We start from the raw sequence: 27,502 nt of genomic DNA, 5'->3' as shown, positions 1-27,502 counted from the left end.
CTCCCGCGCCGCCCAGAGCCACGGCAGCGGGCCCACGCGCGCCACGCGCGTCCCCTCCCACAGGTCCACGATCACGTCGTGCCCGCCGCCCAGCGCGGCCCGCAGCAGTTCAGCCAGCGCTCCCACCAGGCGCCGCTGCGCCTCTGAGTCCGCCGCGTGTAGGAGCAGCACCGGCCGCGCTCGGCCCCGGCCTGGGCACGGGAGCAACAGATGAACAGGGTAGGGGACTAAGTGACAGCCCGGCCCTCTCTTTCTCGGCTCTGGGCTACACCTTAGGTTGCCGTCCCCTCCTCCCGCCCGCCCTGTATCTGCACTGGTCTTTAGGCCCTACCTGTAGGGTGCCTGTGGGCTAATAAGGGAGCCTCTTCCAGAGCAAGGGCCAGGGCGCCAGCCTTGACAAGTGCGGTGCAGTGCAGGCTGGATTTCCGCCCCATTAACCCCTCACCCAGAACTTTGGTACAGTGACAACCAGCACTGAGGGTCTTTAGCACTGCCTTAACCATTCCTGCCCACTAGGGGGTGTGAGGCCCACCCCCTTGGGTAGCAGAGACTGGGTGCAGTTGCAGAGAACTTAGGCAGGGGAAGGGAAGGGGGCAACTAACCTAGGAGCTGGGCAGGTCTGAATACCCAGGTTACCCCCAGTGAGCTTACCTGACAATGGGTGCCAGCAGGTGAGGACCAGAACAACGCCCAGAAGGGTGGTGAGGACCAGCAGTGCCAGAATCAAGAGCCCCAGGCGTCTATGAGAGACTGAGCCAAGCAGGGTGAGGCCAAACCCAGCTCCTCAGTGCCCAAGCTCCCTCTTACCTCCCTCCACCCCAAGAACTCACCATCCGGACATAAGAGGTGCTTCCTGGCGAACTGGACATCTGACCTCCACACCTGAGAGTATAGACCCCCCACCTCTGTGAGCCAGGGCATCCCCTCATCCCAAGGGGAGTTGAATGAAGCATGGGAGTGAAGAAGGGGAGTCACCATTGGCTAGGGAGTTCCTCCAACTCAGGATTTGTTCTGGTCCAGCTCCCGGCCTGGCACAGGTCAAGGGTGGCAAACTCAAGTGTGACAGGAGCCAAACTCAAAAAGTAAACTCATGAAGTTGGCCAGGGCTGCTGTGAGGACCTGGAGAACACAGCCTCTGGCTGATACAATCAGACACCACTGAGCTCCAGGCCATTGTTACCATGTCAAAATGTAGACACAGAGCACTAGGTTTTCTGATTTTTCAAGAGAAGCCAGAAAGCCAGCTTTTTAAAAAATATATGTAAATGGTGGCAACTAATTCCAATTTTAAACATTGTGCTGGCTGAAGAAAAAAATAAAAGAGAGAGAGAGAGAAAGAAATAAAACACTGCTGGCCAAACCAAACATTTTTGCAGACTGGATTTTCTGGGTGTGCCACCTGTGGAGTAGATGGCAGGGGAGTGTATGCAGAGTGAAGGTAGGATTCCTTACCAGGACACAGCCCTCTGGCCTCAGGAAAGGAATGAAGAGGTCTAATGTCACTGGACTTGAGCCCTGGGTCTGTAGGAACAAAGAACAGAATGACTGTCCTCACATAGGCAAAGCTGGCTCTGTCCAGCCTCTGAGTCTTTGCACATGCTGTTGTTTCTGTCCCCCCACTGCCCTCAAGGCTTAAGGCCGAGAGCCACCTCTGACAAAACTTCCCAACCACTCCAGCCCTCACTGATCTTTCCCAGATCTCTACTCCTGTTGCATTTAGGCGCTCATTAACAAACACACTGAGCACCTACTCTGTGCCAAGCCCTGAGGAAAGAAGATGGGCACAGACTGTAAACCACTCCAGCCCTCACTGATCTTTCCCAGATCTCTACTCCTGTTGCATTTAGGCGCTCATCAACAAACACACTGAGCACCTACTCTGTGCCAAGCCCTGAGGAAAGAAGATGGGCACAGACTGTCTGTCTTCCAGCAGCTCACAAACCAGGGAGGCTAATTGCTTCCCTTCACTCTCCTCCACGCTCTTGTCCACTAGAAAGAATAAATTGTGGAGTCAGGAGACCTAGGTTCAGACTTAACTATTGCCTTTGTAGTTCCTACCTGTGTGATCTTTACATGGAGACAGGTTACTTCTCCTCCCTGAGTCTCAGTTTCTTCCTTTGTATATGGAGGATCAGACTTAACTATTGCCTTTGTAGTTCCTACCTGTGTGATCTTTACATGGAGACAGGTTACCTCTCCTCCCTGAGTCTCAGTTTCTTCCTTTGTATATGGAGGATAATCATTTTTTTTTTTTTTTAAAGATGACCGGTAAGGGGATCTTAACCCTTGACTTGGTGTTGTCAGCACCACGCTCAGCCAGTGAGCGAACCGGCCATCCCTATATGGGATCCGAACCCGGGGCCTTGGTGCCATCAGCACCGCACTCTCCCGAGTGAGCCACGGGCCGGCCCAGGATAATCATTTTTATTTTACTGTTACTGAGAACATCAAATGGGAATATGCATGTGAACACCCTTTATAATAAACTGTAGAGTATATTCATTTTGTAGTAGCTATTATTTGACTGTGAACTCCTTAAAGGCAGAGACTTTGTTATATACTTTTCTTGTATCTCCCAGGGCCTAATACAGGGTGGGCACAGAGTAGGCACTCCATATATGCATGCTGAATTGCACAGAACTGATTTCCATCTGTCTACAGGGAGGATGTGACTCCACCCTGTGTTCTTTTTTGGGGGTGGGCAGCTGGCCGGTACAGGGATTGAACTGTGAACCTTGGTGTTGTCAGTACCACACTCTAACCAAATGAGCCAATCAGCCAGCCCACCCACCCTGTGTTCTGGGTGCTGGTTAGGGAGTTGACTATAGTCTCCATCCTTAGAGAACACTCTCGACCCTCTACCCCCTACCCTGCATCTGTCTCAGACCCCATTCTCCAGCCAGCTTGTGAGTAGGTGCTGATATAGTGGCTCTCAGCTCACCTAAATGAATTTAGGTCTCAATTTTAGGTTATCCCACATGACTTCGTCTTAACACTTAAGCATGTCTTAAATCTTAAAGAACTGGAAAGAGCTTAGTCATGCTTAGTCAGCTTGGAGCTGTGTTTGATTGTGGTTTTTATATCAGTTACATGGAAGAGAGTCTGCTAATCAAACTGTTCTTAGTGCACAAAATAGAGTTAAATCTGTCAGTAGTTTACAGTATTGAGCAAAGAGTACTTCAGCTTCCAGGGGCTCTGCCTCCTGAGATAGAGAACTTCTGCACAGCTGCCTTGTGGAGGCAGTAAAGTAGTAGTAGAGAAGAGCTGGGTTCAAGGGAAGAAATTGATATAAAATGTGGCAGAGTTTGGGTAAGCTAGAGAACAGCTGAATCGGGGAGGGCCAGTCCCTCCCTCTTTTATCCCTGTGAGTTTAGAAACTGGAATGATTAGAAACTGCTCCATCAAGAACCCCACTAACTGACAGAGGAGCCAATTGAACAAAGGCTGATCAAGTAAATAAGTTAGCCAGATGATAGAAGTCAGGGATTTGCCTGCCTCCACCTGCCCAGGATCTGTCTCAATGAGGTGATAAAGAGATTGGGGCTACACTCTGAGCAATAGGACCTAATGGGGGCCAAACCTTGGCTAGGCCATACCTGGCTGACACTGTACACGGGGGCCACCAAGGTGTCCTGCCTCAAGCCTGGATGGCTCCAGGCAGCACTGAAGGTGGCATGTATCCTGGAGGAGAAGTGAAGGATCAGCTGCTGGGCCTGGGTATCCATGCTCACGTTCCAGGATGTGAGAGATTCTGTTTGTGGGAGGTGATAGGAGCTGGGCTGCAGTTGACAGGGAAGTCAGGGCTGGGCTGGAGTTTGACTTAGTCACTGTGGGTAAGGGTGAAATGTGGGGAGTCCCAGCAAGGTCACTTATTGGCTCACCAGTCTGGCGCGGGCATTCAACATGGCTACTGTTTCTAAAAGAGAACTGAGAAATACAGGAATGGCAAATCAGCAAGCTCCAGGCACAACCTACTAATCCCTACCGTCCCCTCTCACCCATGGTTGTACCTTGAAGCACAGCTGGGGGTGCAAGTCCACCTTCTCCAAAACATACCACTGTGCGGGAGAGGGGAGTTAGTCAGGGAGAAGGTTCCTGGGCCCCAGACCTGCCCAACCCAATCCTGGGGGAGCCTGTCCTCACCCCCTCTGACTCTCGAGCTGTGGCATTGGGGAGGTCTTCACAGAGGGTGTGCCTGTCCTGCCTCTGGCAGAGGGAGGCCTCCAGCTTCAGGGGACAGCGGAGTGTCGGGACCATGACCATCTGATCGTGCTGGCTGTAGTCAGCAAAGTGCACTGACTTCCAGAAGTCTGAGCCATCTGGGCAGGCAGCAGGGTCAGCGGGTGAGGCCTCAGCCCTGCTTTGGCCCCACCTTGTCACCCCCATCCCCAGGGAATCAGGAGATGACACTTGTGAAAGTACCCAGCATGGTTCCTGGCCTGAATATGTATGCAATAAATGAGCATCCCTTCTCCAGTCCTGTTTTATTACCTCTCTGTTCTCCCTTTCCTGGGCCTCCATTCTGACCAGCTCCTTCCCCAAACTCAAAATCTTCATATCTTTGCTTAGGCTCCTCTCAGAACCTCAGAACCAGGCATGCCTTCCCCTCCCATCTTTCCTTTCTAAATCCTGCCTATTTTCCTTTTCTCTCTTTTTTCTTTCTTTCTTTCTTTTTTTTTTTGGTGGCTGGCTGTTATATGGATCCAAACCTGTGACCTTGGTGTTATAAGGCTACGCTCTGACCAACTGAGCTAATTGGCCAGCCCCTATTTTCCGAGCCCAGCTCAGGTGCCACTGCCTCTAAGAGACCGTCTCTGCTCACAACAGCCTTCATGGGCTTCTTCCTTTCTTGAGTCCATGCCCTACAGCCTAGTCCTTAACTATAACCCTGCCCTGTACTGCAGGCTGCTTTGTGCTATTCACCTCTTGTGTCTGAGTGTTCTATCTCTCCTTGAGCACAACAACGTGTGTACAGCACTTTAGACACCACAGACCACTTTCACATGTAATATTTAATTCAAGCCTCACAAACAGTTTGAAGGCAGGGCATGTATCATGATTTTACAGATGAGGAGAGTGAGGCTCAGAGAAGAGTCAGTGGCAGAGCCAGGATGTGGACCCAGGTCTTCTGGCCCATCTTCTTAGGATGCCACCTGCTGGGTCTCATATTTCTGAACCTCTCACAATGCTACAATGCTCAGAACTCTCTGACTTATTGGCAGGTTGACTGGCAGATGTGACAGCCTTCTCCCCCCAACCCCTGACTCCAGGGAAAGTGCATGCTTACCTTCTGGGGGCTTCCTCCAATACAGGTGTGAAGTGTGTGTGTATGTGTGTAAGAGAGAGAGACAGAGACACAAATGGAGGATGTGTGTGCAATGCACGAGAGTGCATATAAACAGCACTCACAGGCTTCAGGCCAGCTCTGGAATGGACACTTTTTGTGCCTTATGGTGTCCTCTTGCAGGTAGGATGCCTGGGGGGACAGGGGAGCAGGTGAGCAGGGTCAGAGGAATGGCTTTTCCTATGTCACTCAGACCTAAAACTCATTCTGGCTTCACAGTACTGTGATGCATGCTGCTAGAGCTGACAGGGCACTGGGGAGGGGAGCTATGAGGGGTGGGGGCACAGGTGGGAGGAACGCAGCAAGTGAGAGGCTGCCTCCTCTTCTCTCTGGAGAGAACTATCCTCAGCAAGAGGGAAATCAGGAGGTTAACAGTGTCAACTTCAGTCTTCCCTGGCCTCTGCTCTCAGCCATTCCCAAGACACCCAGTGCTGTGTTGGCTCCTCACTCTGGACTGCCCAGATGCCCAACTGCTGTACACTCTGCTCACACACTCCCTTTGGTCGCCCAGGTGACAGGGCCCCTGCATTTTCTGTCTAGTCCAAAGAAGATTTTCTGGGGCCGGCCTGTGGCTCACTTGGGAGAGTGTGGTGCTGATAACACCAAGGCCATGGGTTCAGATCCCTATATAGCGAGGGCCGGTTAGCTCACTTGGGAAAGCATGGTGCTGACAACACCAAGTCAAGGGTTAAGATCCCCTTACTGGTCATCTTTAAAAAAAAAATAAATAAAAATAAAAACAAAGAAGATTTTCTGCTAGGCATCTCAGACTTGCAAAGAGAGGAGGCAGACTGTCATGGAGGGCTAGAGAGGACAAGACATTTGTGAGCATATGGAACCTTGCAGTGGCCACACACCCATGCCTTGCCTCCCCAGACCACACAGTGACAGTGGCTGTCTTTTCTGACTGTGGGCTGAGGCCGGGTCTGGGCCAGGGAAAGCTGGGTTTGGGTGGGGCTGAGGTTGAAATCATCCTAAGAAAGTCCTGTGTTCAGCAGGACCCTTCCACCTCTGACCCAGTGTGTGGCTCACAGGCAAGCTGGGACCAGTCTTCCCAAGCATCTGGGTAACACCCAGTCCTTTTCAAACTGGACTTGCTGGAGATATATCTGACTAACTGTGCTATCTGGGGGACCAAGGAGCAGAGCCATGGACAATGTACCCCTTTTCCTCCACTCACCTCTATGCACAGACAGGGCAGAAGGAATTCATAAGGCAGGTCTGCAGTGTGGCCCCCAGACACGATCTTCTGTTGATCAAGCAGCAAAGGGAGAGAAAAGATGCCTGAGAAAGAGCACCATGGACAAGGCAGAAGGAAGATGGGACCTTGGCCACCACACCCTAGTTTTTCTTTTATATGAGACATATTTCTTTCACCAAGAAATTTCTTTTCACAGAGTCTCTTCTCTGTAGTGTGACCATTTGCTCTAGGTGTGTGTGTCGGGGGAGGGCAGAGACAGTGAAAGGAATATGTTTATTGAGCCCTTACAGTATGTCAAGCAGGGTGCTAGGTTCTAGAAACATTACTCAATTAATTAAATGCTAGCATCATGGTGATTTTGTGAGGTATCATCACCATTTTGTAAATCAAGAGAGCTAAAGGCCTCAGGGGTACAGCATCAGTCTCTGCAAATTGTACCAACTGTATACAATGGCATCCGTGACAACTGGAGTTTGAGGTGGAATGTTAAGGCCTGGTCTGGGAGAATGAGAGACCTCTCATTCTCTGAGGGGCAGGAACAAAAGAAGGGAGATGGAAGGGAACTGAGACAGATGTGGCCACTTTATTATTTTCTCAGGGGGAACAACCTCTTGGGGAGACATCTTTTTTATATTTTAAAAGATAACTGGTAAAGGGATCTTAACCCCTGACTTGGTATTGTCAGCACCACGCTCTCCAAGTGAGCTAACCAGCCATCCCTATATAGGCATCCGAACCCGTGGCCGTGGTGTTATCAGCACCACACTTCCCCAACTGAGCCACGGGCCGGCCCTTGGGGAAACTTCTAATGCAACCTGAATGGTGGTGAAAAGGCTTAATGCAACCTGAATCATACTGAGGGTCCTCTCATTGGAGGCAAATACCATACTTATTTCTCTGCTCGTCATTCATAGTTGCTCCAGGTGTCTGCCTACCCCTCCCTTTTCTCTCCTCCCAGGTAAGAAGGCCCCTGCCTTTTCAGTCTATTCAAAGAAGTCTTTAGGGCTGGCCCGTGGCTCATTGGGAGAGTGCAGTGCTGATAACACCTAAGGCCACGGATTTAGATCCTATATAGGGATGGCCGGTTAGCTCACCGGCTGAGCGTGGTGTTGACAACACCAAGCCAAGGGTTAAGATCCCCTTACCAGTCATCTTTAAAAAAAAAACAAAAAACAAAGAAGTCTTTTCTTTTTTTCGTGGCTCGTTGGTAGGTGGGAACTGAACCCTTGACCTTGGTGTTACAAGGCTGCCCTCTAACCAACTGAGCTAACTGGCCAGCCCAAAGAAGTTTTAATGCTAAGCACCTCACTGTGTGAGGAGATCTTAGATAATCACCTTCCTTTTCTGGGCCTCAGCCTCTCCATTTGTACAACGGGTAAGCCTTTTTTGCTCCAGGACTGTGTGATCTGGCTTTTTACAGGGGGATGACACTCCATACCTGGGCATCGAAGGGACTGCTCAGCTCTTCGCACTCCAGTGCCCACTGGTGACAAAGACGCACACTGACCTCGGGGCCTGGAGGAATGGTCACACGAATAGTCTGTGCCTCAGGCAGCAAATCAAAGGAGAACTTGGGCCCTGGGGAGAAGGGGAATCAGTGGTCTTGTCTCTTGGCCTTAATTCCGGTACCACTACTTAGCCGAACCCATCTCCTGTCACACCCCATGCCTACCTCCATGCCTTTGTGTGCCTAGTCTGGAGAGACTTTCCACTGCCTCTGGATCCAAAGGTTGGGTCCTTTTGGAGCGCCGCCCCTTGTGGGAGATGTTTGGGGAGGGGATGGAAATGCGATGGCCCTTCTGAAATGGGCAACAGCTACGCAGCATCTTCCTCTGTAGGCAGAGAACAAGGTTGGCTTCAGGCCAGGAATCAGGAAAGCTGTCTTCTGTTTCTGACTCTGGAACCTGAAGTATCACAGGCAAGTTGCCTCTTTTCGCCTCAGCTTCCCTAACCATGTAATGGACAGAATAGTCTACTTCATCTCTATGCTTTCCATCTCTCTCACAAAGCTGGAGAACAAAATTAGTGGCCAGAAAGAAGAGAGCTGTGGGGCACAGGGTAGGGCTTGAACTGGCAAGGAGAGTACCTGAGCAGATGCTGGCATCTTGTGTCTCCTACAGAACTTGAACTTGTAAGACTTTTTGGATTTCTGCACCAGGAGGTGGAACCAGCCCCACTGAAGGCCTGCACAGGGGAGGATACACTTACTATCCAGCCCTCATCGGCCCTCTCCTACCTGGAGATGTGACCCAGTGTTGGACAGTAAGTCATTTTAAATCAAGGAGGAAAATGATGTCAAACTTCTTTAGTCCTGAAAATTACGATGCAATATACACTTACTATCCAGCCCTCATCGGCCCTCTCCTACCTGGAGATGTGACCCAGTGTTGGAGAGTAAGTCATTTTAAATCAAGGAGGAAAATGATGTCAAACTTCTTTAGTCCTGAAAATTACGATGCAATAAAAAAAAAAAAAAGGAATAATTTCTCATGTAGTGGAAAAGCTATATATACAAGGATGTTCATTGTAGCATTATTTCTAATAGTGAAAAATTAGAAACTGCCAATTCTTACACAGTATGGGTATTTAGTACATACCAGACACTGAGCCAGACAATGAAAATATTGAGTTGAATAAGAAAGGAGAGAGATCTTACTTTACAAATAGAAAGTAATAACAAACAATAAGATCATAGAACTCAAAAATTTTAATCCCAAGAATTGGTACCAGTTAAAAAGATTAGCACCTTCATAAAATCATACAATTGCCCTCATGAATATCAGTCATGTTGTTATTTTAGGATGTTCTAAGTCCTTGTTGAGGTTGACAACAGTACAAATATCTGTTCTAGTATGACAAGCCTCAGCCTAGGTGGCACTCTTCAAAATGTCCCTAATTCACATCTCCACTGAGAATGGCCCAAAGGGCTGTTTCTCATACCTGAGGGATCTGGCACCAGATGCAGGCACAAACAGCAGGGACAGTGCCAGACCTGAGCATACCAAAGCTTTGTGGAGAGGAGGAGGGCCGACTGGGTGCGGCAAGGAATACAGGTAGAACTTTCTGTGAAAATGGAAAGGAAACCAAATGATAGTATCTAAAGAGGTTCCTCCTACCTCAGACAAGTTGGATTTGCGGCTGAGCTCTGCCACTTACATCCTGGAAGTGTAACCTTGGGTAAGTTATAGGCCCTCTCTAAGTGTCAGATTCCTCATTTATAAAGTGGGGCTGTTGTAAAAATCAAGTAAAATAATGTGTGGAAAAATGCCTTGTAAACTAGAATGTACCATAAACTATGAATAAGCAACATTTATGGAGTGCTTACTGATTTACCCGTGTGTCTTATTTAATCCTCCCCACAGGTCAGAGGCAATACTGTCTTCCTCGTACAATCATTTTTACCACACTCCTATGCTCCTCAGAAACTGAGGGTCAATTGGGTGGGTTAAGTACACTGTCTGAGGCCACACATGGAATCTGTGGCAGAACTGCAATATAAAGCAGGCTTGTCCTAATTACAAACCCTTTACTCTTTCCTTAATACTGTGCTACTTCCCAGGCTGGGAACCAAAAATTGGAATGGAGAGCTCACTAGGGATCTGAAACAAAAGGGGATCTGGGGAAGAGGAGTCGGGTGGGAAATGAGACTCACCAGTGAAACTGTCATCCTGAAGGCATAGGGCCCAGTAGAGAAAAGAAGAGAGAGAGGTGTTATTAGTAGGGACTCCCATAAGGAGCATTCTTCCTGGGGTCTTGGCCTCAAATCACCTAATTCTCAGACCCATAGCTAACAGCCATCTACTCTTTTCTTCTCAGTTCCACCCTGCTGAGGCCCTTAGCTCACCATGTCCCATGCTACCCCTTTGAGACTATGTAGAGGACACACTGAGGCTGCCACCAAAACACAGGGACTGGGGAGGTAGGAAAGGGCAGGTAGGGGAGTAGGGAGCATTACACCTGTGCCAAGCAGGTGTCCCCCCCCCAGCAGAGGCACCTTACCATGTGGGAGGCCAGCAGACAGCAAGTTCTCCAGCAGAGCAGGGAGGCGCCGCCAATCCCAGCGGAGGCAGAGAGACCGAGGAACAGCATGAGAGGCAGGGGCAGGGCTGCTGGTCTGGGGCTCCCCATAGGTTTCTGTGGGATCAGGGCACCCAGAACATGCCTGCACAGCCTGAAGGCGGGCGGCAGGGCCTTGCCGTTTAGCAGCAAGGAACACAGTACCAGCAGAAGCCCTCGCCTCAGCCTACCCTGACCCCGCCCTGCCCCAAAGCTCCTCCTTGATCCTAACCAGCCGGCCAGGCCACATTCCTTCCCCTCCAAGCAGAGGGACTGAGGGACGCGTGTCCCCTAGGAAACCCTACTGACACCCCCCCCACCCCCTCAAGACAAGGGGCTCCTGCTGTGGCAGAGAAATAACAGGAAAGGGGCCAGTACAAGGTTGGGAGGTGCACCCATTTCTTAACCCCTCCTACTCCTGAAACACCCTGCAGATCTGACCCACCCACGAACACACTTGAACTTGGGTCTCCAGTAAACATGTGCTTCATCCCTTCACTTAGAGAATTAACAGAAATACTAAGCACTACTGTGCTGGCTGGTTAGCTCAGTTGGTTAGAGCATGGGGCTGATAACACCAAGGTCCAGGGTTTAAATAAAAAGTGCTAAAAAAAAAAAACAACCAAAAACAAAAACCCAGGAATAAAGTACTGCTTCACACTAGGTCCTGGATCCTGGAGACAGAGGTGACTTAGGTACCATTTAGGGCTAGGGGTGGAGGGAAAGGCACTACAGAACACACATAAACCTCACATGGTCCCGTTTGTACCCTGGCTCCCCACCTGGCTGACTCTCAGGAGAAAGCCCAGCTTTTTCCCTCTACCCATTAGCAAGAATTCCAGCACTTCTGGGCAAAGGGCTCTATGCCAAAGGGGCCTCCAGTTTCAAGGACCCACTAATCAGTACACCCTGCTCAGGAAGCCCCAGAACTTACAGCCGAGCCCTGGAGCAGAGGGAGTGGGCCCCACGCACTGACCTGGTTTCCTGTGGTTTCCGGTGCTGGAGAAAGGCTGACAAGGCTCCAGTCTTTGTGGAAACCTCCCCATCATCCCACAGCTTCCTCCCCCTCATGGAGCATTTGAGCTGCTTCAGCTCTCACCTTGGTGACACACACAGTGGAAAGTTTGAGGCACACCTACCAGGTCTAAGCATCTTGAGATTGTTATTGTCCCTCTGCAGCTCAATCTGTACCACATTTCAGTAGCCTGATCACAGCCTTCTTTTGGCCAATTCAATTCCTAAGTCTTGAGGTCCACTGTTTGAAGACCCCATCCTACCCATTATCCTAAAAATACCCTTTAGCTTTTGAGTACATTAGAAGATAAAGACGAGGGGCCGGCCCATGGCTCACTCGGGAGAGTGTGGTGCTGGTAACACCAAGGCCGCAGGTTCGGATCCCATATAGGGATGGCTGGTTGCTCACTTTGGTGAGCGTGGTGCTGACAACACCAATCCAAGGGTTAAGATCCCCTTACCAGTCATCTTTATAAAAAAAAAAAAAAAAAAGAAGATAAAGACGAGAGCTGGCTGGTTAACTCAGTCGGTTAAAGTGCAGCTTTACAACACCAAAGTTGCAGGTTGGATCCCAGTACAGGCCAGCTGCCAAAAAAATCCTTTATTTGTTGTTTCTCCAGTGCCTTGCAGTGGATGTCATGAAATAGGTGCTCTGTAATTGAATAAATGCAAATTATTATACATTGCATCTAAGTAGCATATCTGTTTCACATTTCACAGAGCACTTTCATATTTGATCCTAAGCACCTTGTGAGAAAGGTGAGAATTATTGTTTTCATTTCATAAAGAGAGAGATAAGGAAGCAAAGAGAAAGTGATTTGGTCAAGGTCAAAGTCTGTAGCCCAGGGAGCTCCATTTCTGCTAGGCCCTTGCAACTCAATTCTCTATTATCCTATGGTCCCCCCTTCCACTGCCTCATCTTCCTCTGCTTTTGGTACCCAGAAGGGTCTGTCTGATGCAATACTGTCTTTTGGCCCTGGAGCCCATCTCTGCAAACAAATCAGTAAGATCTAAAGGGAGGAGAGAGTGGTCTGGCCATCCCAGAATGGATTAGGGAGCCTTCCCCAAAATTCTACCTAACTGACAGTGGTTTAGATCTACATAAATAATGGGTTTTTTAGTGCTGGGGGCATGAAGTGAGAAACTTCGTTCTATTCTGGAATGAATACTCTTCCTTCTCGACCCCATATCCTCTGATCTGACTCTCACAGTGAAAATACTTGGTTAAATGCTCCTTGGCCCTGGTTAAGATATGGAAAAAGAAGCAGAAAAGAAAGAAATGGAGACAAGAAAAAGGAATGGAGACAAGAAAAAGGAATGAAGACAAAAGGGAGGAAAGAAGGAAAGAAGGGAAGGATGGGGAAGAGATGGGGAGGGAGAGAGGAAAGGGAAGAAAAGGAGCACATCGAAAAGGAAAAGGAATGAAGATAAGGAAGAAAGAAAAAAAGAGAAAAGGAGGTCTGCATTTTATTTATTGTCTTGCTCGTTTACTTATTTATTGGGTAGCCTGTTCCAAGAAGGATTTAAGGTAAAAAGCGCAGGGGTGAATTCTAGCACACCCTGGGGAAGGGGAGGGGATGAGATCAACATCTGCTGAACTCCTATCAGGCTGTGGGCCATATGCTTTGCCTACTCTTTTTTTTTTGGTGGCTGTCCAGTATGGAGATCTGTCTCATTTTATAAGTACTACAACCCTTGAGGTCAATCTTATTAACCCACTTTATAGACTGGGAAACACTCAGGAAGATTAGGTAATTCGTCCAAACACACAGCTAAGAGATAGAGAGCTGGGGACTCACCACTTTGTCTTCCTGGGGCTCTCTCTGCCAGAACATACCACTTGAGGAGATCTGTAGGAAGTCAGAGGATTTCTGAACCCTGTAGTCCACAGAAGCTACTTGATTTAGCAGTGTGATATATTTGGCAGGGTTAATAATGTAGAGAAGGAAATTGAAATGTTTGGGAAGAACAAAGGAAAGTAGGTCTTATTATTGTTATTATTTTCAAGTTGATCTTATGATAGTGAGTTATCAGTGGTCAGACTTCTAGGAGAGTGGGAAGTGTTTCACATCAACAACAGAGGAGTAAATAACTCTGTGGCTGGAATAGGAGGTGCCAACTGGAGTAAAGGCAACACAGTTGTGTCTGGGAACTTCAGCAAAGAGGCCCTGTCCTCTTGGCTGAGGCCTTTTTCTCCTGGGGTTTGTATCTGAATGAGCTAAGACTTTATGCTCTAATAACCTTTACTTGGGGATCAACCCAGAAGCTCAAGAGGTTCTGGCAGGCCCCTGAACATGCTCAGGGACAGAGTACTCTGTGGGGTCTTGGGCAACTGTTTTTCGTGTCATGTCCCTACCTGTGCATGAATTCCAGTCAGACCATGGAGCAGCAGCTCCAGAATATTCCCGTAATGGCTAATTCCTAAGGTCCATTGGGATGATTATGCCTACTGTCAGGGCACCCTGAGCAGGAAGGTCCAACCAATTAGACCAATGTAAACCAAGAGTGGGCAAGTGTCTCTTCCTTATTTCTACTCCTCCAGAAGGGACCAACGTCCTGAATTCTTTTGTTGTTGTTGTTGTTTTTATTGTACATGTTTATGGGGTACAGCTTGTTTCAATACATGCATATATTATATAATAATCTGATCAGAATTGTTAGCATATCTATCACCCCAACATTTATCATTCCTTCATGGTTATAACATTCAAGATCCTCTTTTCTGGCTATCTTTTAACTTCTAGAATTCTGAGGCAAGAAATAGTTCCTAAGAGAAATAGCAGGGAGACTCCCAATCTGAGAGGGGAAGCCTACACTGCCCATCAAAGGAAAGCATTTTGATATTTATTAAAGCCCCTGCTATGTGCGAGACTGTTCATACACATTATTTATTTAAGCCTCACAACGCCCTGGGAGGTAGCTACGATGATGCCCATGTGTCAGATCAAGTGTCTTGCTCAAGGCAAAAGTTAGTAAAACATCTGGCTGGAATTCCAACCCTGGTCAGACTAATATCAAAAACTATGTTCATTCCACTATACCACACTGCCTTTTTCATGGACTAGGTGATCTCTAAGAGTCCCTTCAACTCCTACACTCTCCAGTCCTGTAAAGATCAGGGAACAATAACCATCATTCACATTTATATAGTGTTACATAGTTCACAAAGTGCTTTCACAATACTTTACCTTATTTGATCTTCAAAACAATCTTTGAATAGGCAGGGTTGATCTTAGTCCTATGATTAGTAGGTGCATTAGTACTTGAACCCCAGTCTTCTGATCCAAATACAGTTTTATTTCCACTAAATCAAGGTCCAACAAGGGGATCTTGTTTGCTTCAGGGAACATTACAACATGAGGCAGGAAAAAATGATAGGAAAAGTCCAGAAAAGCAGAATCTCAACAATCTAACAAGCAGAAAACTAACACAAACCAAATGGTTTTTTGTTTCTGTTTTTTTTTTTTTTTTGCATTGCTGATAATCATTTCCATAATGGGTCTTTAAAGGTACTCTAAGACCATAAAGTACCATTCTAATAACCAAAAAACTTTCAAACTTTTTTTTAACCAATATTTAAGTAAATCCCAATTCTCTGAAAATGAGCAATCTAAGGCCTGGGTTATTAGCTTGGTTGGTTACAGCGTGGTAGTGGTAACTGCAATGTCAAGGGTTCAGGTCCCCGTACTGGCCAGCCGCCAAAAAAAGAAAAAGAAAAAGAAAATGAGCGATTTGTGTCTGGTGCACACAGTAACTACATTACCCACACCATTTCTGCCTCTCTCTGTTCTCCAAATTCTACCCCTGCTTCAGTCTAGTTTTATTCTCTGTGAAATACACCCTGACTTTAGTCTACAGTAGGGCAAGTTACTTCATTCAATAAATTCAGAGCACATACTATGTGTTAGGTACTGAGCAAGGGGTGTGGAAAAGACATGCAAATTTAAAATTCTGTCAATAAACACAGTAAAATAAAAATTTAGAGAAAGAACTCTTGCTCCTCAAAGGAACCAAAAGGCTCTAGAATCACCATATGAACTGGGTCTTAAAGGTTAAGTAATAAAGGAATGTAAAAGTAGAAAGGGGGGGCCGGCCCGGTGGCGCACTGGAGAGTGCGCCCGCTTGGGAGCCCGGAGGCGCTCCCACCGAGGGTTCAGATCCCATGTGGAGACCGGTTCCCGCTCACTGGCTGAGCATGGTGCGGGCGCAACACCGAGGGTTGCGATCCCGTTGCCGGTCAGTAAAAAAGACAAAAAAGGGGAAAAAAAAAAAAAGTAGAAAGGGGAATTTTCTTTTTTTTTTTAAATTAAAGATGACCGGTAATGCAGGGCCGGCCGTGGCTCACTTGAGAGAGCGTGCTGCTGACAACACCAAGTCAAGGGTTACCAGTCATTAAAAAAAGAAACCAAGTCAAGGGGTACCAGTCATTAAAAAAAGAAGACTGGTAAGGGGATCTTAACCCTTGACTTGGTGTTGTCAGCAGCACGCTCTCCCAAGTGAGCCAACCGGCCATCCCTATACAGGGATCCAAACCGGTGGCCTTGGTGTTATCAGCACCACACTCTCCCAAGTGAGCCATGGGCCGGCCCTTGAAAGGGGAAATTTTTAAGTGAAGGAAACTGGGAAACCCTAGAACCTACCTGGGGATCTACAAGGTTCAGTTGACTTCCCAAGTGAGCCATGGGCCGGCCCTTGAAAGGGGAAATTTTTAAGTGAAGGAAACTGGGAAGCCCTAGAACCTACCTGGGGATCTACAAGGTTCAGTTGACTAAGACAGTGAGTGACAGTATTGGGAAATCATGCAGAACCGGTGGATTGGGACTGCTTTGGAAACCTTGAAAAGAGATTAAGGCATCTAGGTTGCTCCAAAAATAATGGCTTATGTTAGGGACATGATCATGGAATGGATGATAATTCAGAACTGTGCTGTTGGTATATTCAAACACAGGGATGCAGGAAGAGAGATGAGTGAGGCAGAAGGCAAGGTGAAGTTTGAGATGATAAAGGACATCTAGAGGAAGAGGTTTTGCAGTTAGAAGTACTGCCAGTACCTAATAGTGACTGAGTACATACACAATATTTATAGAACAAAAGAATGACTACAACTCTGGAGAGGGCAGAGCTCTCTAGTTATAGATTTGGGTATCATCCACAGACAATAAAGGCAAGTGCAAAGGGACACACAATTTTCATGCAATATTTACTGTGTGTCTGACTTTTAGGAATGAAAGGAAGGGCCTTTGGTTCAATCACAAATCTCTTTCTCACTTCTATTTTTTTTTTTTTTTAAAAGATGACCAGTAAGGGGATCCTAACCCTTGACTTGATGTTGCCAGCACCACGCTCTCCCAAGTGAGCTATGGGCCGGCCCCTCACTTCTATTTTTAACTTATCTGCTCCACATCATTAGATACTATGTTCATTGGTTATTTCACATGTATAGCAGGTACAGCTTGTTTCCCCTAGATTGTAAGCTCCCTACAAACAGAGATACTTTAAAATTCTTCTGGATTACATTATATAGTATGAGACACATAACTGACACTCAGTTAACACTGATAAACATGAACATCTAACTAAGAGAAGAGGACACAACCCAAGCTAGATAAATGAGAATGAACCTTTTATAGATGGAGAGATTAAATTTCTGGCCCATATTCTTGCTATTCAGCTGCAGAATTGCAACTCTGAGTTAGGTTCCCCATACCCATTCTACTTCTCTCTGGTCACTGCCAGGTTTCTCAGGGAGCTTTTACCCATCTCTTAGTATCTAAGGCCACTCAAGCAACATACCTTTCACACTCTATTAAATCCCAAACAGAAGGCACATGGTGGACAGGGCAGTCTTTATTGAGATTCTTTTTAATTAAAATGCTTTGTAGTAGAAACTACAGCCTGCAGGGGGAGCAGCTTCCCAAATGTTTCCTGCCCTATGACCTACAGATTGAAGTAGAATTTGATTTTTTCCCTATCTCCTTCAGTGTCGTGGCTAAGGGGTGATGGATGGAAGTGGGAAGAAGGACCAAGAGGAGGCAAGAATAATACTCAGTCTTGAAGCGCCCCAAAGAGCCTCAATTTCAACCAGCTGAAGTTTGCTTCATGTCTGTTAATTACCCAGTTCTGGCAACCAGGAATAAATTAAATATAGTTTTGCCATCTCAGTGGATGGCAACAGGAGGGGCTTTCCATAACTTGGACCTAGTTTGCACTAGGTGCCAACATAACAGTTGCCAAAATTACCAAAGGTGATTTTAGAAAAGCTCCTCTACCCCTCTCACTCCATTCATTGGGAGGCCCAGGCTTCACTCTGTAGAGCAGTCCAAAAGGCAGGCTTCATTTACGCTTCTTTTCCTGTGTGCTGGTGAACCAAGAGTCTAGGAGCTTCTTGCTGTAGTATAACTGCCAGGCATGCACTTGGACTGCCAGCACCAACACCAGGTACATGACAGAGACGGCAGAAAAACCAAAGAGGAAACGGTAGGCCTTGCCATGGCGGTAGAGCTGCTGTGCAGCAGGGAACATCTCCATGCTGCCATAAATGAGGGGTGCAATGGAAAAGAGCCCCATGCTGATCATGGAGAGCACAAGGTAGCTAATGTTGTTGCGGGGGAAGGAGAGCAGGCCCAAGAGAGAAGGCACAATACTTAGCAAATACGGGTACTCCCACTGATAGGGCATGGCCACCTGGTCATGCGACAAGAGCCTCAGGTGTCCCACGCTCATCTTGGCAACCAGCAGCAGCCATATGACCAGATGCACGTAGATCAGCTTCTTGATTTCATACTTGAGGGTCACACTGTGGGGCAGAGCAGAGGGAGAAGTACCTTTCATTCAAATTTTTCTTTCAATCACCTATATGCCAGGCTACTGTACTGGACACTGGGATACAAATTTGAGTAAGATATAGTCTCTTCCTAGAGACTAGGCACAGAAACAGAGAAGGAAAAAATAATTAGCAAATGAAGTGAAAAAGCTCTAGTAAATATATGTTCCAATATATATGGGATCCCAGGAAGGAGGAATCAATTCTGCTTAAGATGGGATATCGGAGAAGGCTATCTAGAGGAGGGTGATATTTGAGCAAGGCTCTGATGGACGGGTGGAGATAGGCATTCTAGGCAGAGGCAATAGCATGCGGGTGGAAAGGAATGAGCATTTGTGTTCCGGGAAAGCAAGTGGTTGAGTATGGCAAGAATACATTGCAGGGGGGGAGGAGCATAGTGGAATACAAAGTCGCAAAGACTATGAAATTAAGTTGCATTTGTGTTCCGGGAAAGCAAGTGGTTGAGTATGGCAAGAATACATTGCAGGGGGGGAGGGGCATAGTGGAATACAAAGTCGCAAAGACTATGAAATTAAGTCGAAAGGCAGAAGAAGATCCAGAGTTCGAACCCTTGACCAGCCAGCAGCCAAAAAACAACAAAACCCCGAAAAACAAAAACAAAAAACGTTTACAGGCAGAAGAGTAACTCAGAACTGTGTTTAGAAAGATGACTTTCTTTTGGCAGTAAGGAAACCAGCTCAGGCTGCCCATATTCTCTAGCTAGATTAGATTTTTCACCTAAAAGAAACACATAGTCCTCTTGTAGTTCTAATTCATTCTCTCAGTTCCACCTTTATCCTCCTCCTACCCCCAAGGGCAATGTTTCTGCTCTGGGCAGGCATGAAAACACTTGCTTGGGGGCCGGCCCGTGGCTCACTCGGGAGAGTGCGGGGCTGATAATACCAAGGCCCCGGGGTCGGATCCCATATACAGATGGCCGGTTCGCTCACTGGCTGAGCGTGGTGCTGACAACACCAAGTCAAGGGTTAAGATCCCCTTACCGGTCATCTTTAAAAAAAAAAAAAAGAAAACACTTGCTTGGGTTGTGAGGCATCCTTAGGCAGGCGCCTAGGATGAGAATGAAGTGAGGGTCTAAAGAGTTTATCATGCTTCAAAACTCTGTAGAGAAAGATGTGAAGAACATTCTGGGAGAGTTCAATAGACTTAAGGAAGGAAAATCGTTTTTAATTTTTATTTTTAAATATTTATTACAGAAAATGCAAAAAAGTAGAAAAAAATAATTAGTTACTTCTAGGCTTCAAGCTCCATGAAGGAGGTACCAGTTTTTTTTCTTTTTTCTTTTTTTTTGTGTGTGTGGCTGGTCGGTTCGGGGATCCGAACACTTGATCCTAGTGTTACAACACGGCGCTTGTTTTTTGTGTTTGTTTTTTTTTTTTTCTTTCTAAGAACTTTTTTATTGAAGGTATAACATGCATACAAAGACCAGGTCTGCTTTTGCTCACTATTATATCCTCGGTGCCCAACACAATGCATGATGGGTAGAATCTCAGTATTTGTCGAACGAATAAACGAATGTAGAAATACCCATTACGTGGGTGTTTATAAAATTCATTTTAGGGCCCGCCCGTGGCTCACTTGGGAGAGTGCGGTGCTGATAACACCAAGGCCACGGATTCGGATCCTATATAGGGATGGCCAGTTAGCTCAATGGGTGAGCGCGGTGCTGACGACACCAAGCCAAGGGTTAAGATCCCCTTACCAGTCATCTTTAAAAAAAAAAAAAAAATTCATTTTAGGCAGGGAAAGAATTTTACCGTCCACATTTCCCTAAACGGGCCCAAAAAACATATAAGAGCTAACATGTATTATGTGGTAAGCCTTAAACTACCCCTTTTACACGAATTATTAGGTAATTCTTCACCAAAACCTAAAAGGTAGATTATTTCCTCCCTTTGCTAATAAGGAAAGTGAGGCTCGATTAAAAATTAGGTCTCTAAGGTCACACAGCGGGGCCAGCAGCGATGTGACTCCGGAGCCCACGCGGGGCTGGAACCCCCTCAAGCCTCAGGGCGATCAAGGGGTCGCGGGGGCGACGGGGCTTCCCGAGATTGGGGACAGGCTCAAGGCCGTCACGGGAGGAGGGGACTCAACGGGTACGCGGGGGCTGGCTGGGGAGTGAGACCCTAACGCCGACCCCAACTTCGCTCCCCAGGCCCCGCAGGCTCCATCCATGGAGAAGGCCTCCGTGCTCCTCGCCTCACTTCATACCTCATCTGGTAGTGCATGGCGACGCGCTCCCGGTGCTGAAAGTCGCTACCGTCGGTGCCGGCCGCTCGCGGGCCTGCCCGAGACGCCATTGTCCCCGCCCAGAACCCCGGAGCCCCTCAAGCCAACCCGCTGTCGCGACAACCGTGCCAAGCCACCTGCCAACCCCGTTCGCAATGCCTCAGCTCAGCCACCCGACAGCCGCGCGGCTCAGGGAAGAGAACTTCCGGCCTCTCTGTCTGGGGAGGACCGACTCTGTGGTCACTCCCCTCGCGCACGCGCCCTCGCTTTCTCTCGGCCCTGCTCCACCCCTCCTGGAGTCCCGCGCGCAGGAGATGAATCAATGCCCTTTCTTGCCATCGTTTTGCGGTCCGCCCCAAGGCCTCCTGAGCTCTTTCACTTTCTTAAGCTCCAATATGAGTTTAAGATGCTGCAGTCCCCGCCTCATAGAAGGAAGAGACAGATGTTTGGAAACGAGCACATATCATCCACACAGTCTCAAAAGCTTCTTTCCATAGATCACAGTCATTGCAAAGAGAAAACGATAACTGCAGAGAGGAAACCTGGAGCACACATTCTTAACCAAGTAATCAAGGTTAATTTGACCAATAATGAGACAAACTGACACTTCGTGCCTCTCACTAAGGACACAGCATCACTTCTGTGATATTCCTGCCAAAAATACATAAACTGAACCTGATCGTGAAGAACTGACGTATAAACCCAAACTGACGTAGACTCTACCGGTTGTCCAGAAGAGTACAGACAGCTGGACTGCACTCTTCAAAAACGTCAAGGCCATGAAAGAAAAAGAAATTATTTCCAAATAAAACGTTATGTTATCCGTAGGGACAGAAAGTAGAATGGTTGTTGCCAAGAGCGGAAGGGGAGTGGGGAGAATGGGGATTATTGTTTAAAGACTAAGGAATTTTAGTTTGGGAAGATGAAAAAAGTTCTGGAGATGGATGGTAAGCACAGTTGCACAACAACGTGAATGTACTTAATGCTTCTGAACTATATACTTAAAATGATTAAACTGGTAAATTTGTGTTATGTACATTTTACCACAATAAAAAATAAATAAAACAAAAGTTTAAAAAGTTATGTTATCTGAAAAAAGAGGGGGGGAAAAATCGTGTACTGAGCATCTACTATGTACCAGGATACTATGCTATGACCTGGGGAGGGAAGATAGAAATGAAATAGACATGGTCCCTGTCTCCTGAGGGATCACAGCCCAGTGAGGGGAAGAATTTACACCCAGGAAGCTATGAAGTAGGATGGTCAGTACCATGAGGGGAAAGTACAGGAAGGTGAGGGAGCAAAGGCAGGCACCTCTCCCCCACCTCAAAGGTTAGGAAAGTCTCTCAGAGTGGCAGCATTTAAGCAGAGACATGAGGCCTCAGTAGGAATTAGCTGGAGTAAAGAGGTGGGATGGAAAGAGTTTTTCAGGCAGAGGGAACTGCAGGTGTGAAGGTCCAGATTCCAGAGAGTGCTTGGCTGTCACAAGAACTAAAAAAACTTTGCAGTGACTGGAGCATTTGAAGGCCATAATAGTTAACACTTTATCCCAGGGGTATTAGGGAGTCACTAAAGGGTTTAACCGGGAACGTGACACAGTTTAGCATTTTTAAAGGACAGGTCTAGTAGTTGTAAGTATAATGGGTTGGAGGGGGCCAGGTGAAGCAGAGGAATCAAGTGAAGGCTACTGCCAGGGAAATGGCAGTGGAGAGAAAGGAACAGATGTGAGTTACTTGGGATTTTTCTGGAGGTGGGCAACAAGAGCACATACAACCAGCAAGGGGCTCACACTTGGAAGAGAGTTTATATGTCTGGGATCTGGAAAAGACAAGCAAGAAATCAGCAACATTTATTGAGCACCTAATATATGCTAGGCATGTTCACGCACATGAACTCCTTCCTCCTAATATTATTGGAGGCGATTACTTTTGTTTTTACCTTACAGAAGGGAAAACTGAGGCTCAGAGAGGGGAAGTGGCGTGTCCAAGGTCACACAGCAACAGAGCAATAAGTACTTAACCCAAGGTGACCGTAGGGCTTAAGATTCTTTACTACTGGATTTTTTACAACCCATGTTTAAGGGATACCAAAGAGGGTTCAGGGCCCACTAAGGGAAAAAAAGACTCTCTCGGGTTATAGGCTAGGAATAGCTGTCTCCTCCCCCTATGCTCTCTAGAATGTCTTTCCTTGTCCTATGGAATCCTGCTGACCCTTTAGGACCCATCTCACTGCTCCAGCAAGAATCACCTGCTCCCACAGCAGTTCCCATAGTTTTTGCTCAGTGGGTTGAACTGTCTGTTAAGCCTGTTCTAGGACCATCTGTGATAGAATCATCCAGGATTCTGTTTTGTTAAAAACACAAATTTCTGGGTCCTACATTTAGCCAAATGAATCGTTCTCCACAATTGGGCCTGAGAATCTCTATTTTTAATTTGAAATTAAAAATTTCAAATTGACTAGGTAATGCATTTACATGGTTCAAAAGCCAAACAATATAAAAAAGTTATGCACATTAAGTGCATGAAAAGATGGTTAGCACCATTAGTCTTTACCGAAATGCATTTCAAAATCTCTATGAGATACCACTTTGCACCCACTAAGATGGCTAAAATAGAACAGACAGACAATAACAAGTATTGGTGAGGATGTGGGTAAATTGGAACCCTCATACACTACTGGTGTTAATGTAAAATGGTGCAGCCACTTTGGAAGACAGTCCAGCAGTACCTCAAAAATTAAATATAGAGTTACTATATGACTAGCAATTCCACTCCTAGTTACCCAGGGCAATTGAAAACATAGGTCCCTGGGCCGAGCCCGTGGTGCACTCGGGACAGTGCGGCGCTGGGAGCGCAGTAGCGCTCCCACCGCGGGTTCGGATCCTATATAGGGATGACCGGTGTGCTCGCTGAGCGCGGTGCAGCCATCTCAAAAAGGACAAAAAAAAAGAAAAGAAAACATAGGTCCCTGCAAAAACTTGTTCACAAACGCCCATGGCAGCATTATTCATAATAGTCAAAAAGTAGTAACAATCCAAGGGGCCGGCCCATGGCTCACTTGGGAGAGTGTGGTGCTGACAACACCAAGGCCATGGGTTCAGATCCCTATATAGGGATGGTTGGTTAGCTCACTTGGGAGAGCGTGGTGCTGACAACACCAAGTCAAGGGTTAAGATCCCCTTACCAGTCATCTTTAAAAAAAAAAAAAAAGAGAGAGAAACAATCCAGATGCCCATAAATTGACAAATGAATAAAAAAGTTGTGGTGGGGGCCGCCCGGTGGCGCACTGGATAGTGCGCCGCTTGGGAAGCGCGGCAGCGCTCCCGTCCGAGGGTTCGGATCCCACGTACAGACCGGCTCCCGCTCACTGGCTGAGCGAGGCGCGGGAGCAACGCCGAGGCTTGCGATCCCGTTGCCGGTCCCCGGTCCGGTACGGGGGCAACACTGAGGGTTGCGATCCGTTGCCGGACACGGAAAAAAGACAAAAAAAAAAAAAAGTTGTGGTGTATCCATAAATGGGATATTATTTGGCAATTAAAAGGATACACAGTACTTCACAGGTGAACCTTGGAAACATTATGAAGTGGAAGAAGTCAGTTGCAAAAGACCCTGTCTGCTGTGATTCCATATCTGAAATGTCCAGGACAGGTGAGCTCATAGAGACAGAAAATACAGTAGCAGTTGCCAACAGGGAGTGGGTACGAGCTGCTAATAGATGTGGGGTTTCTTTTCCAGGTGATAAAAATACTGTAGAATTAGTGGTGACCATTGCACAACTTTTTTTTTTTTGCGGCTGGATGGTACAGGGATCTGAACCCTTCACCTTGCTTGGTGTTATCAGCACTGTGCAGAATAATGGTTTTGTTTGTTTTATTAACAACATTCTATTTTTATTTCTATACTTGCATTTTTAAAAATGTTTCTGTAGGGCCGGCCCGGTGGTGCACTGCTACAGTGCGCCACTTGGGAGCGCGGTGGCGCTCCCGCCGAGGGTTCGGATCCCACATACAGACCGGTTCCCGCGTGAGCGAGGTGCGGGCGTGACACTGAGGGTTGTGATCCGTTGCCGGACACACAAAAAAAAGACAACAAGGAAAAAAATAAAATGTTTCTGTAATTTTGATGCTAAGGTAAATAAATGGTGTCTCTCTTAACAAAAAGATAAATCCAATATGGCATTTGATACACTAAATTGGACACAATCTTTTTATTGAAGCTGTATTGTCTTCTTGTTAATTATCACCCCTCTTCTTTTTTTTTTTTTTTAAAAAAAGATGACAGGTAAGGGGATCTTAACCCTTGACTTGCTGTTGTCAGCACCACGCTCACCCAGTGAGCTAACTGGCCATCCCTATATGGGATCCGAACCCGTGGCCTTAGTGTTATCAGCACCACACTCTACCGAGTGAGCCACAGGCTGGCCCATCACCCGTCTTCTGATGACAGGTTTCTGGGAGATTTGAGCACATGCTTTTGTTTCAGATTTTTTCATTTCGCAATCTGCATTGTTTGTGCTGATAAATCCTTCTGAGAGTGGCTATAAGCGATTCCCAGAGTTTGGAGTGTGGGAAGTCCACAGTCCAGGGGGGGTGTAGCTGATTAAATTATGTCCCCCAAAACTCATTGAAGCTTGAATTGTGTCCCCCAAGTTTTATGTTTTAGAAACTTAGCCCCCACTGTGACTGTAAAGAAGGTGGGAAATCTTATCATGGTAATTGTAAGGTGGGGCCTTGAAGAGGTGATTAGATTATAGGGCCATGCAATGGTGAATGGATTAAAAATGGTGGTCAGGGGCATGGTTCTGAGGGCTTTAAAAGAAGAGGGAGGGGAGTCTCTCTCCCTCTCTCCCTCTCTCTCTCTCCCTCTCTCCCTCTCTCCCTCTCCCTCTCTCCTCTCTCTTCTCTCCCCTCTCTCCTCTCTCTCTCTCTCTCTCTCTCTCTCTCTCCTTTCTCTGCTTCCGCCATCTTGCAATGTGAGATCTCTGGGTCNAAAAAAAAAAAAAAAAAAGAGAAACAATCCAGATGCCCATAAATTGACAAATGAATAAAAAAGTTGTGGTGTATCCATAAATGGGATATTATTTGGCAATTAAAAGGATACACAGTACTTCACAGGTGAACCTTGGAAACATTATGAAGTGGAAGAAGTCAGTTGCAAAAGACCCTGTCTGCTGTGATTCCATATCTGAAATGTCCAGGACAGGTGAGCTCATAGAGACAGAAAATACAGTAGCAGTTGCCAACAGGGAGTGGGTACGAGCTGCTAATAGATGTGGGGTTTCTTTTCCAGGTGATAAAAATACTGTAGAATTAGTGGTGACCATTGCACAACTTTTTTTTTTTTGCGGCTGGATGGTACAGGGATCTGAACCCTTCACCTTGCTTGGTGTTATCAGCACTGTGCAGAATAATGGTTTTGTTTGTTTTATTAACAACATTCTATTTTTATTTCTATACTTGCATTTTTAAAAATGTTTCTGTAGGGCCGGCCCGGTGGTGCACTGCTACAGTGCGCCACTTGGGAGCGCGGTGGCGCTCCCGCCGAGGGTTCGGATCCCACATACAAACCGTTCCCGCGTGAGCGAGGTGCGGGCGTGACACTGAGGGTTGTGATCCGTTGCCGGACACACAAAAAAAAGACAACAAGGAAAAAAATAAAATGTTTCTGTAATTTTGATGCTAAGGTAAATAAATGGTGTCTCTCTTAACAAAAAGATAAATCCAATATGGCATTTGATACACTAAATTGGACACAATCTTTTTATTGAAGCTGTATTGTCTTCTTGTTAATTATCACCCCTCTTCTTTTTTTTTTTTTTTAAAAAAAGATGACAGGTAAGGGGATCTTAACCCTTGACTTGCTGTTGTCAGCACCACGCTCACCCAGTGAGCTAACCGGCCATCCCTATATGGGATCCGAACCCGTGGCCTTAGTGTTATCAGCACCACACTCTACCGAGTGAGCCACAGGCTGGCCCATCACCCGTCTTCTGATGACAGGTTTCTGGGAGATTTGAGCACATGCTTTTGTTTCAGATTTTTTCATTTCGCAATCTGCATTGTTTGTGCTGATAAATCCTTCTGAGAGTGGCTATAAGCGATTCCCAGAGTTTGGAGTGTGGGAAGTCCACAGTCCAGGGGGGGTGTAGCTGATTAAATTATGTCCCCCAAAACTCATTGAAGCTTGAATTGTGTCCCCCAAGTTTTATGTTTTAGAAACTTAGCCCCCACTGTGACTGTAAAGAAGGTGGGAAATCTTATCATGGTAATTGTAAGGTGGGGCCTTGAAGAGGTGATTAGATTATAGGGCCATGCAATGGTGAATGGATTAAAAATGGTGGTCAGGGGCATGGTTCTGAGGGCTTTAAAAGAAGAGGGAGGGGAGTCTCTCTCCCTCTCTCCCTCTCTCTCTCTCCCTCTCTCTCTCTCCCTCTCTCCCTCTCTCCCTCTCCCTCTCTCCTCTCTCTTCTCTCCCCTCTCTCCTCTCTCTTTCTCTCTCTCTCTCTCTCCTTTCTCTGCTTCCGCCATCTTGCAATGTGAGATCTCTGGGTCACTGTCGCCACCACCAGATGGACTTTGGACTTCCCAGCCTCAGAAACTGTAAGCAATAAATGTCATTTTTCTTTATAAATTACCCACTTTCAGGTACTTTGTTATAAGCAACGGAAACAGACTAATAAAGGGTGCATCTGGTGAAGGCCTTCTTCTTGGAGGTAGCTCTGTGCAGTGACATAGGGTGTCACATAGTGATAATCCCAACAGCAAGAGTACTGTTTTTTTTTTTTTTTAAAGATGACCGGTAAGGGGATCTTAACCCTT

At 46.8% G+C, this 27,502-nt stretch overlaps 2 protein-coding genes across 2 annotated transcripts in view; both read right to left on the bottom strand.

Annotated features, from left to right (window-relative positions):
* IL17RE (interleukin 17 receptor E) overlaps positions 1-11,786 on the bottom strand; it is a 12,936-nt gene extending 1,150 nt beyond the window's left edge. The window contains exons 1-16 of the mRNA XM_008577496.1: positions 11,741-11,786; positions 10,545-10,679; positions 9,486-9,608; positions 8,632-8,729; positions 8,218-8,377; positions 7,984-8,123; positions 6,525-6,593; positions 5,410-5,476; positions 4,144-4,319; positions 4,011-4,058; positions 3,882-3,927; positions 3,597-3,751; positions 1,453-1,521; positions 831-882; positions 652-750; positions 4-191 (exon numbers count right to left, since the gene is read on the bottom strand). Of these exons, the coding sequence (XP_008575718.1) occupies positions 4-191; positions 652-750; positions 831-882; positions 1,453-1,521; positions 3,597-3,751; positions 3,882-3,927; positions 4,011-4,058; positions 4,144-4,319; positions 5,410-5,476; positions 6,525-6,593; positions 7,984-8,123; positions 8,218-8,377; positions 8,632-8,729; positions 9,486-9,608; positions 10,545-10,679; positions 11,741-11,753 (1,638 nt within the window). The 5' untranslated portion in view covers positions 11,754-11,786. The remainder of the gene's footprint in view (positions 1-3; positions 192-651; positions 751-830; positions 883-1,452; positions 1,522-3,596; positions 3,752-3,881; positions 3,928-4,010; positions 4,059-4,143; positions 4,320-5,409; positions 5,477-6,524; positions 6,594-7,983; positions 8,124-8,217; positions 8,378-8,631; positions 8,730-9,485; positions 9,609-10,544; positions 10,680-11,740) is intronic.
* A 5,656-nt stretch (positions 11,787-17,442) lies between these two features.
* On the bottom strand, positions 17,443-20,871 carry JAGN1 (jagunal homolog 1 (Drosophila)). The gene is made up of 2 exons (XM_008577487.1): positions 20,668-20,871; positions 17,443-18,411 (listed from the first exon to the last, which is right to left on the bottom strand). Exons 1-2 carry the CDS (start codon positions 20,754-20,756, stop codon positions 17,949-17,951), a joined length of 552 nt encoding a protein of 183 aa, XP_008575709.1. The 5' UTR covers positions 20,757-20,871; the 3' UTR covers positions 17,443-17,948.
* Positions 20,872-27,502: the final 6,631 nt, after the last annotated feature.

This window comes from Galeopterus variegatus, unplaced genomic scaffold (genome assembly GCF_000696425.1).
Source record: "Galeopterus variegatus unplaced genomic scaffold, G_variegatus-3.0.2 Scaffold1520, whole genome shotgun sequence".
NCBI lineage: Eukaryota > Metazoa > Chordata > Mammalia > Dermoptera > Cynocephalidae > Galeopterus > Galeopterus variegatus.
This window is presented reverse-complemented; position numbering and strand designations above follow the sequence as displayed.

Excerpts from the sequence above, each read along its gene's own strand:
- JAGN1 (XM_008577487.1), bottom strand. The coding sequence starts at position 20,756 with ATGGCGTCTCGGGCAGGCCCGCGAGCGGCCGGCACCGACGGTAGCGAC. Across the intron at positions 18,412-20,667 it reads GCCATGCACTACCAGATGAG|TGTGACCCTCAAGTATGAAA; the intron begins GTATGAAGTGAG and ends TCTGCCCCACAG.